General features: G+C 38.5%; 1 protein-coding gene across 1 annotated transcript in view; it reads right to left on the bottom strand.

The window, feature by feature from the left end:
• The window catches only part of LOC145978151 (synaptic vesicle glycoprotein 2B-like), a 56425-nt gene that overhangs the window by 22934 nt on the left and 21476 nt on the right, over positions 1–12015 (bottom strand). The window contains exons 5-7 of the mRNA XM_083110591.1: positions 11354–11475; positions 4602–4840; positions 982–1160 (exon numbers count right to left, since the gene is read on the bottom strand). Coding sequence (XP_082966717.1) covers positions 982–1160; positions 4602–4840; positions 11354–11475 — 540 coding nt within the window. The remainder of the gene's footprint in view (positions 1–981; positions 1161–4601; positions 4841–11353; positions 11476–12015) is intronic.

A 12015-nucleotide genomic window follows, 5' to 3' on the forward strand; every position in this document is an offset into this window, starting at 1 on the left:
GAAAACTTGTAGAAACAGCCCTGTCTTTTCTGTATATTCATTATTTACACATGTATGACTGTTTCAAGTATATATTTTTAAAAAATTCAAGTTACTAACTTTTTCCGCGAGACTTATTTTTGAAGGTTCCATTCGTTTCGGTGGTCCCTGCCATCATCCACTTGGGAACTTGCTCCTTCACTGAAGAATAAGTTCACTGAAGCACAGGCAGTGGATGGTGGCAGGAACCACTGACATTTATAAAGTAAAGTAAAGCTCCCCTGTACTTTGCACCACACCATGATGGCATATGGAGGGTGTGGAGTTAGGGCCCTACACAGGCCGATCACGGCCAAAGATGGGGATGATCAGCACCATGCTCCTGGTTGCCTTTACCCCACAGTTTCCTCAAGGTACCCACTTTATACAACACCGGGTGTGCACCGGAGCCACTTGAACAGGTGGAAAAAAATCCTGGTTCTCCCTGCTGGGTATCGAATGTGGGTCTCTCGCATGGTAGTCAGCTGCAGTAACGGCTGAGCTACCGCAGGTCACTGAAATTAATAGAACCTTTAAAAGTAAGTTTCGCAGAAGAGTTGGTAACTTGAATTTATATTATTATACAAACGCATATTTTATTCCCCAATCATGTATATTTTTTACTTATTCTTGACAGTATTTATGTATTTTGCCATATCCTTTCTCCTTTTAAATTTATATTTAAATGTTTTTATTTTTTATATATTTGCCAAACCATTAGATATTATAATCGGTGCTCAAAGTGAGGGGGGACTTCCCCCAGCTGTCTCATTGTCACCATGTTAAACCCCAGAAGCATCCCCCAGCTAGTGCCAAGGTTCGACCAAACATCCCCCCAGCTATCAATTTCCTCTTGAATCACTGATTATAACAACCAACTTGTAAAATCTAAAGTAGAAATGATTAAGTGATAGATAATTTCCTTTCTTGATTATACAGAACAGAAAACATAAAATCACATACCTTGTCACCCCTCCAAAGTGCACCGTGAAAGCAAGTGCAGCATAACGCAGTTGAGGTGGTACAAACAATGCTTTCACTTGCCTCACAAGTGTTTTCTGATATTGAAGAATTTTTTTAAATAAGTTTTCATCATTTTTGCAGGTAACAGACGAAATTTGTTCCCTTGCTAATGTTGCAACCTATGGCATAAAATGCACATGATTAGCAGTTTACATAAGAACAAGTTGTGACTGCTAAATAAGTTGTAATGCAACAGAAACTTTAAATTATAAAAGTTACAGAAATCTACTTTATAAGGACTAATAAGAAGACAGTTTTCATGGTATACATATTGTCAGGCAGCCTCCGTGGTGGAGTGGTTAGCACGTTGTGCTACAATGCCAGGGGTCCCGGGTTCGAATCCTGGCCTGCGCATGGATGTTTATGAGTGTCCATTCATCAATTTCATCATGTCATCACTCATTGCCATCTTCGCAAATTAGCCAAAAGTTGCAAAAAAAGCGAAGTCAAATAAAGCAAATCAATCAATCAATACATACTGTATGCTGTACATGATGTATGCCCATGTTATTAGAGCAGTAGTATTAATCATGAACAACATTTTTTGTGAGTAACTGCATTACAAGTAAATGCAACTTCTTACATTTTTGGAATGCATAAATGTAACACGGTTACTTTTCAAATAACAAGTAATGGAATTAACAGTTACTTTTACAATTACATTTCTGTTCATCTCAACAGTAATGAACAAAATTATAGTTTGCCAAAAAAGAATAGAAATAAATGTTATCTTTCATGACTATACTTTTGTAATGAGATTTTTTCTGTGAAGACATTCTTTCAAGTTTAAGAGTTAATGTGCACTCCCACTTCTCATGATCCTTTTCCACACACCTCCCTATTAATACTGTCCAGCAACCAAGAGAATCTCTAAATTAATGCTTTTTTAGTCCAAATGTGCATTTTCATATGGTATTTAGATGTAAACATAAATGTGTCTGTCTCTCCAGAAAATACTCCCTCCCACCTTTCTGGAAACCAGTTCAGGGTGGTTACTCACCGGGAATTCTGCATGAATTATTGGCTCTGGGAATTCTGCGTGAATTATTAGCTCTGGGAATTCTGTGTGAATTATTGGCTCTGGGAATTATGCATGAATTCTGCTTGAATTTTTCTCCGGAGACATGAAAAATTGCAACTTTTATTGATCCAAATCCTATTGAATTTATACATATTTATAAATACCTTGAAAAAAGTTTTTCACAGTTTAGTTTTTATTTTTATCCAGGAAGGAAAATAAAACAGGATTCTCTCAACCTTTTGTTAGTGTCTTTTGCAGAACAATGACAGACAAACGGAAGATAAGATATCTTGAAGATGATTAGGTAAATTTCAGCCTGAAATGGTTATACAATTAACAATTCTTCGTATATTAGAATAGAAACTGTAACATTTGTGACTTGTGTTTGTAGATGTATTTCTAGTCTTAGTATGTGAAGGGATATTCCTTGAGCTCGAAACGGAACAGGAAGGAACATTAAATTTCTTGGATATTGAGATGAAAAAGAAGAGAGGAATGGGGATTGTGGCTACATGGTATCAAAAGGAAGTGTTCGGCAGGAGTGTTCTGCCACAAAAGAAGTGATGTGGGTGATGGAACTAAACGTAATTTTATAAGGAACATGGAAGACCAAATAAAGAAGATATGCACAGAGAAAGGGGAAGAAGAAACCAAGATTAATAGCCTGTGGGAACAACTAAAAGAGAATGGCTATGAAAAGAAAGACAGACACAACATCAACAGAAGAAGAAAAGAGATAAAAGAGAGAGGACTGGAAGAGAAGAAAAGAAAAAGAAAAAGAGAGATGGTTTGGTATAAGAAGTATGGGTGATGCCACAGGGAAGATATGCAAAGTGCTGAGGAAAGTGGGTATAAGAACTTACAGGAAGGGAGGACGCACTATTTTAAGTATAGCCAGCAAGAAGAAGGAAGAAAAGAGAGAGGAAGAAGAGGAAGGGGTTATCTACGAGGTGAAGTGCAGAGAATGTGAAAGTGTATATATAGGGGAAACGAAGAAGAGACTTAGAGACAGGTTAAAGCAACACATGGATGATGTGAGATTGAAGAGAGACAGGAATGCCATTTTCAAACACACTAGAGAAACAGGACATGAAGTTGAATGGGATTCGGCTAGGCGAATAGGAAAAGAGAAGAGAGAACTAGTGAGAAAATGGAAGGAGGCCAAAGAAATAGAAAAGAAAGGAGAAGACATCATGAATTGGAATGGAGGACTCAAGATAAACAAGGAATGGAAGAGTGTGTTAGAGACAGTTGAAAGGATGAAGAAAAGGAATGAAGAAAAAAGAAGTATGAACAAGGAAGAAAGAAGAGAAAAGAAGAAGACCAGAGGAGGAGGTATTCATCCATAACCAAAAAGGCAGGAGGGGTGAGGGAGTGGTAAGCAGGTGGTTCTAGACTCTTGCTAATCTTGACCTGTCAATCGCCTGTCAGTGTAGTAGACCCATTAGTCAACAACTATCAGGAGGTGATGTGTTTAATTCCTTTGGAGAAATCTTCATAGATAAGGACTGTCAACTTGATTTGTTGTTGTGTGACTAGTGACCCTGCTATGTGTATGTAATCTTTCTGTGTGTAGTATATTTCATCATTTTAGTTTAGTTCTTCGTCTGAGAAAGACCCTGATACAGGGTTGAAACCTTACGTGTTAAGTGTTTTTATCTTAATAAACTGCCTTGGTCAGCAACTTAGTGTTTTTAATATGGAAACAAGGCTTAATTATATTAATATATTTGTGTGTGTATGTGTGTGGTTGTGGTTGATGAGAGGCGGTAATGCGTAAGTTGAAATAGAGAAAACATGTTCTTGTAGCCTTGAATTTTTTGAAAATTAACCTTGAAAATTGGGAATTATACTTGAATTTTATCGTGGTCCTAGAGTAGCCACCCTGCAGTCAACGATGATGTAGAATGTGACATTTGCAAAATTGTTCATATGCAGGTCAGATATGCATCAGGCTTCTTCAGCTTGGTATGCTACTACAACAAGTGCCTCAGTGTCAGGCGCAGCTGTGTTCAAAAATAGGCTAATCCTTATCATCTTACCCACAAAGCAATTGGCCAACCTGCTAATAGAACTGCAAAACTTACTTTTTGCTACCTCATATTTATTTAAGGGTGAGAAATACGAATGATGCCCCTCTCAGATTCAGATTGTCAATGCAATAGCATTGTCTTATTGTCATACAAAAAGGCAATGAGTTATACAAAGCCACAAAACATGAATGTAACACAAAATTTGAATTCCCAACAAATAACAGGTTTGAGATTATGTAGAAACTTTCTGCAGATTTTCCCTCTATCAAGTGTCATGTATGGTTTGTCATTTTATTTTAGTGGCATGTAATTTAGGGTGAAAAAACATGACTCCAAAAGTTTACATACAGAAACATATAAGGTATTCCTATATATAAATTTCGGTTTTACTTGTAAATTCAGTTACACTGTGAAAGGGTCCACCCCCCCCCCCCGCCCCCATTTCTCAAAATCTCAATTCCTTACTCACTCTAGAATCTAGAGTCAATTCTAGGACTGACACTTACGGGGTATGTATTTCGTGGGTTGCCAGTGTTAATCTCAAAAATCCTCTGAAAAACATCCAAAGCCTCTTGCATTCTGTTCTGGAACATGAGATATTTTGGGCTTTCTGGGTAAAACATTAGTAACATGGCACTCAATAGACTAGGAATGCCAGTTGCTGTCACAAATGCCCTCCAAGAGTTGTACTTGAATCCTGATGTTCCGTTGCTCCATGGAAGAGGAATAATCATCCATGCCATTACTAAAAGAAGAAAATCAGCATAAGTTAATGGGAAATTCATTTTATTTTCAATTTGCACTTCACTAATTTATGTGCACATAAATACATGGGTGAATCAAAAAGTAAGTTACACCCGATCCGTGTTTCTGTACTAAAAGAGAAAAAATAATCATGTTTGGTGGCAACACTGTCTGGAATGTATTCTCCCCATACCCAAAGCAGCCATGCTGCAGCTGCTTTCATATGAGAGTAGTCACTGTATGAGTATGGCGCATCATATTGAGGTGGCGTCCAAAATTAAGGTGCACTCTGTTGTTTGACTTTTGTGGAGACAAAGGCATAATCAGAGTGAAATCCATCGGCCAAATTGCCAAGGTGTATGGTGAGAATGCAATGTCACACCCCATGATCAGAAAATGGTGCTAAATGTTCGAAGAGGAAAGAACAAACGTGAAAGACGAACAGTGTGTTGGGCAGCATGCAACTGTGAACACTATCGACAAAACAGAGCGTGTGAATGCAATCATCCTTGCCACCCGCCACGTGAAAATTAAAAGAGATTGCAAGTGAACTGAACATATCCTACGATAGTGTGTCTATGCTGATTCATCACCAGTTGGGTGTATCGTAAACTGTGCTCTCACTGGGTGCCGTGATTGTTAACCGATGAGCACAAAAGTCAACTCAATTGAAATTGGATGGAATATTTGCACACAAGAAATAAAGAAAGTGGTCACACGATTCAGAAAGTGCTTGGAATTCTTTGGTGACTATAGAAAAAAAGTTAAATGTTCATACATTTTTGTACAATAATTATTTTCTTTTTGATTTACCCTAGTATGTATTGTGAGATTTGGAAATGATTAATCCAAGTTTTCATAGTTAGTGACTATTTATCATCATGAACTGAAGCAAATTCATTTAAGAATCATCCCCTCATCTAGCTCACTGTCACCATGTTAAACCATAGGAACATCACCCAGTTCCCCTCTAGTCTCAATAAAGAACTCCTCCCGCTACCAACAATTTACACGTAAATTGCTGGGATGAATGATGTCTAGCTAAAATTGATCAAGGGTACTTCACAAAGGCTTAACATGATTCGAGCCTCATAAGCCTTCAGAGATGCTTATGAAACTGGAATCCTGAACTATTTCTTTTCAAGTAGCTCCCCAACTGTCCTCCTTTCTTTTTGGCTCTCTCTGGGAATTGAATCCGGGACCAGGCAAGAGTGCTGACCATGTGGCTACTTGGCAGCTCTAATCTGAAACCAGCACTCTCATATTTCCACTTTAAAGGTACTCTAAACAGAGTTATAATGAGTTGAAAATTTCCAAAGTAAGCTGGAAATACAAAGGCTGTCGCAGAGAAGGTGAGAAAAACAGCGACCTCCATTGGCTAGCAAATGTACTAGGGTGAAAATTTGGTTCATTAGCTGCCGATTGAGACCAAAATGAGTGCAATAGGTCAAAAAGTCGTGACTGCGTAGCAGTGCTGCGATGATCATTTCTTTGTTTGCCATGAAATGACTACCACGTAAGGCGGCCTTTAAGAGTGGAAAGAGCCAAAAGTCGCAGGGTGCATGCTGGATGTGGGAAAATTTCTATTTTTCTCTTCGTCGCCTAATCCTGAAAAGCCTGCGCGGTATGTGGGCATGCGTTATCGTGGTGCAATATGAAGGAGTTCTTCAAATGCAGCCTCTTTTTTGCTACGTGCTGGTGCAAGTCTCAATGACTCCTTGGTAATACTGTGGCTCTACTCAGTCTGTCTTGTTTCCGCAGCACTTTTCTCTAAATGCCAACAAAATTTTATGGCATGTCACTGTTCATCTTGAATACTCATCACGAAAAGCAATGTTATACACAAAAACCTGGAGGGGTAAACGAAACATGTTAAGATAAATCAACACAGCTGCTCACTAACGTGGTTTCACAACATGTGACAACTTGCTACGGAAACAGAATGAGTCATCCTACACAACGCGACTAATGCCGAAACCATAGGCAGTGTTGCCAAGCCAGGAAAATTCTGTCTCACCTTCTCTGCGACAGCCTTTGTATATTAAAACACCTCAAAAATATGAAGAAGTCAAGTAATTTGAACCGCTAAAATGAGTGGGAACCCTGATATATGTATAAAACACACACACACACACACACATACATATACATATACATTGTGCTGATATGGTTATATTCTCACTAGGGAGAGGTGATATATTCTGATGGCATGGACCTGATAACATGTTGTTGATCAGAATTTTAGCTCTAATCAAGTGCCCTGCAGTGTGTTTACAGAAGAGAAACTTGACGAAATCTCAACTTGAAAGCTACCAAATGAGCTATGCTCTTGCACTGAGGGGATATGCATATCCAGTTTCACTGGCAAGCAGCCTGCTTCCAGCTGTTTGTGGGCCACATTCTAAGAGCACAATAACCAAATGAAATCAATGTGTGTGTGTGTGTGTGTGTGTGTTTGTGTGTGTGTGTGTGTGTGTGTGTGCGCGCGTGTGTGTGTGTCCATAGATACATTTACAGTATACAGTGAGTCACATAATTATTCGGACACACAGTAAATTTCTAACATTTAAGAGCAGGAAGGGAGTGAAATCTGTGTACAGCATTAAAGTTGATTTTCGTTTAAAAAATGTCATGTTTAGCACAAAATTGGACGATAAAAAGTTAAAAATCGAACATCAGCAACAATATAATGAAGGATGAATCCCTTCCGTTGCAAAAATAGTGCGACAAAATTATTCGGACACATAGTAAATGTTAACATAAGTTTGTGATACAGTGACAATTTCGATTTACGAATTGATTGATACTCTGTTCACATAGAAATCCAACAATCAGAATATCAGGAAAATCTATACAGCGAGCAAATGCAGTAGAATATCTGGGAGTAACATTGGAAGAGGGGCTAAAATTTGGAGCTCATATACAATCTATTACAAGTAAAGGGAAGCTAGCCATGAATAAACTGACAAGGTTGGCCTCCCAGAATTTTAATCTACATCCTAGCATTATACAATCTTACATTAAATCCATATATGCACAAATAGTAACATATGCGGCTTCAACGTGGGTAGATGGCCTAAACAACCAAAAAAATTTAAGGACACTAAGAGGCTCACAACGAAGGATACTTTTAAGAACGACAGGTGCCTTTGGTACAACATCGACTGAGGCGCTTCTGGCTGTCACAGGACACCTGCCAATGGATCTGGAAGCGAGATGGAGAGCCACTAAATACCATTTCAAGAAGGGCAATGAAAGAGACATAATAAGAACTATAGGGACCTTCCACCCGACACTCCAAGAAATTCACGACAAAATAACCACGGACTGGCAACGAGAATGGGAAAGAGCGAAAAACGGGAGAAGAACATATGAATTCATCCCGAACATAAGAGCCAAAATTCCTACTGGTGATCTCCCCATAAGAGGACTTATTCACCTGCTGACAGGCCATGGTCCTTATGGAGTTCACTTGCACCGAATTGGCAGCAGGCAAACAACAGTATGCGCCACATGCGGAGAGACAGAGGATACTCCAGAACATAAGGTCTTCTTCTGCCCGGCAGCTGGAGACTACATCAAGAATCTGAGGAAGGAACTACCAACGACGAATATCAAAATCCTTCTCTGTCAGCAACAAATAGACAAATTGAAATGCTTGACAAACGCAGTTTCCTTGGAGGAAATGAAACGGTTCAACTCACAGCTGCAGACTCGACCTACTACACCTCTCATTACTCCCAGCCAGCCTCAAGATAGAAGGGTGACGAGGTCCCAAAATGCTCTCTCGACGCGTAGAGATCACCCACAGTAGTTCCCGGGGAGAAGAGCGATAAGGAGGACGCACCAGTAAATGCCCCCAGAAGGAAATTCTTCGTGACATCTACAGGCAGAAGTGAAGCAGCCGAAAGAAGAAGATTTCGTCTCATGTGAATGCAAGGAGAAATACACAAGGACTACCTTCTGAGGGAGACAGCCTCAAAACAACACAACCCAAATTCATAAAATTATCAAATAAAACCCCTCTGTAGATACACGTACTGGTACGCCAGTAAGAACATAGCACCGGAAATCCGGAGCTTCATAAACCATTGTATTCATTATTAATATTCATAATAATATAGTATCTTATTTTTGTATTATCATTGTTATTTTCATTAATATTTTATTAAAAGTTATTTTACTTTACATTTACTAGTTATCTGATTGTAATCATACACGTCGCCATGAATTAGCTGAAGTGCACACATTTCGGCCTACACATACACAACATGGCGACGATTTTTTCTTTTATTTTATCTACAACTTCTGTTTTGTTTTTTTGTTGTTGTTTTTTTTTTCTTTCTCACTACAAATTGCAATACTCCACTATAGTGATGGAACTCGAGTGCTCTATACCTTGTCCACTTCCTCCTAAAGGAAACGGGACGGGACACCGAGGGCGGAACACCTAGCCTCTGGGGTGGAGCAAACGACGAAACAATACAAACTAAAATGGTCTTCAACCATCAACTCACCCTCTGTCGGTGGCTGGTCCAGGAGCCTAATCATACCTTTAAAAAACCAATTATATTAAATAGAGAACTCGAGCCATACAAATCCTTAATTTCTTAGATTCTGGTACCACAGAATCCGGTACTTACAGCCATACCAAACTACAATAAACTGCAAACACTTTCATACAGAATCTCCATCTCACGAAGAAATAATTGTGTACTGTAATACTGTGTCCATACACTATTTTATGTAATAATTTCATGTATGTAGTAATGTTATTTTCTTGTATACTTTCAAATATTGTAATGGGAAATTTAATAAAGTGGTAGAGCAAAACAATAACGGGGGAACCGTAATTCGAGCAAAAGACGTCCCAGTTTATTCACAGAGGCACTGGGACAAAGCGTATGCCCTCGAATGCATACGGGTGGAGGTTTGGTAACATTCGGGGGTTCCCCCTTTATTGTTCACATATATTAACTCTGGTTTCCTGTAGGTTTCTGTAGCAATTACGATCGCGTTTTGTTTAACAAAGTTGTGATATAAGAACATTTTCTATGTAGAAATGGAACGAAGAGGAAAGGAAAGTTCATTTGAACAACGTCAGTTAGTGATATGGCACCACGGTAAGGGTAAAACTTACCTTGCAATAGCCTCAATGTTGAAAATGAAAAAAAGTACAGTTGCAGATATTATTAAGCGATTTAAAGATGAAGACAGGATCGAGTCCCACGGTCATACAGGGAGACCAAGAATTTTTTCCCCCAGATTAGAGACAGTAATAGTGAGGATTTTTTTTTTTTTTAAAAAAAAGAGATGAGTGCTCCAGTGGTGTGTGCTGAGGTAGCTGAGGAGTGTGGAAAGCATAGTCATCCTGAAACTATACGAAGAGTGCTCAGAAGGGCAAACTATCATGGCCGTGTAGCCAGGAGAAAGCCATTTGTAAGTAAGCCAAACAGAACAAAAAGACTGGTGTTCGCAAAGGAACACTTAGGAAAGGATCAGACATGGTGGAATCGGGTAATTTTCACTGACGAGAGTAAATTCAATATTTGTGAGTGAAATGGGAGGGTAACAGTGTGGTGTAAACCAAATGAGGAGCTCCGAGGGAAAAATTTGCAAGCAACAGTAAAGCACGGGGGTGGTCACGTAGTGGTTTGGGGCTGCATGTCGGCCCAAGGCGTTGGTAAATTGGCTTTCATCGAACAGACAATGGACAGGTACCGTTACCTTGACATTCTGAAGTAAAATCTAAAGACTAGTTCTGAAATGATGGGCATTCTCTGTAACTTTATGTTTTATCAAGATAATGACCCGAAGCACACTTCCCGCGTAGTACAAGAATGGTTATTGTACAACTGCCCAAAAGTGCTCCATCCTCCACTGCAGTCTCCAGACTTGAACGTCATTGAGCACCTCTGGTGTAAGTTGGAAGAAGAAGTGAGGAAAACACCTATAACCTCGAAGGCAGACCTCAAGGAGAGACTTCAACATGAATGGGCTAACATATCGCCAGTGTACACCAGAAAGTATGCCAAATCGTTTATCCGAGGTGTTAAACATGAAAGGGATGCTTACCAGATACTGACATTTCTGTTCGTTGCTTTTCAAGCGTGTTTTCCTGTTTCTCCTTCCATGTGTCCGAATAATTTTGTTTAACCCATAAAAAATGTTTGTTTTGTTTAATGAAAATATTTTACTAATATATTATATTAAACATAATTGAAGATAATTAACAATGTGCTCATATTGAGTTTTGTTTGTTAAATAAATATTAAACATTTATCATCGTATTATATCACGACTACATCAGTAAATATTCAGAAACCTTATCTGTCCGAATAATTATGTGACTCACCGTATAACACACATACACACTATATCTGAAATGTCAATTGCCTTGAAGTTTGCCTTAAACCACCATTTTTGATCTAATATAATAATTACGGAGACATTTAAGCACTTAAATTCAGTAGAGAGCAGGTAATAAATGCAGAAGTTAAAGATGAACATTTACCTGGGACAACTGTGATACCAAAAGACCAAAACATTTCCAACCAACACATCATAGTACCTCTGTTCTCCAATGTTTGGAATTCCCCAAGGTATGGGAAAATTATACCAGTTTCTGCTGATATTCTGAAAATAGCACAATTCCATGCATGTAACAAGTAAAGCATTTTCATATTATTTATGTCTAAAAACACTCAATGTAGATGAAGTAATTTGGAGTTTTTATTAGGCATGTGCCGAAGCCGATTACAGATGTATGGAAATTGGCCGAAATTGGCACATCGGCATCGGTATCGGAATCAGCAAAAAACCGATATTTAAACCGGTATAGATTATACTAGAGTTTTTACCTTCTAATAAGTTTTATATTCTAGTTTTGTAAGATTTATTGAAATTTTGGTTATGATTCGTCATTATTGTAGAGTTTTTGTAATAAAATTATTGCAAACTTATTCAGAGGATCAACCTAACTATTATAAATCGGAAATAAAACAGTACATTGCTGAACCAGGATCTGCTGTTGTATTGGAAATTCAAAAATGAATATTCAAACCTGAAGCAAGTCCTGAGAAAATACTTGGGCATATCTGCTGTTCAGTATTCAGTGATTGAGTGTTGAGTGTTGCTGAACAGATTTGCGATAAGAGAAGAAGTAGGTTACTTCCT

The sequence above is a fragment of the Lepisma saccharinum genome, chromosome 24 (assembly GCF_977018435.1).
Source record: "Lepisma saccharinum chromosome 24, izLepSacc3.1, whole genome shotgun sequence".
NCBI classification, from domain to species: Eukaryota; Metazoa; Arthropoda; class Insecta; order Zygentoma; family Lepismatidae; genus Lepisma; species Lepisma saccharinum.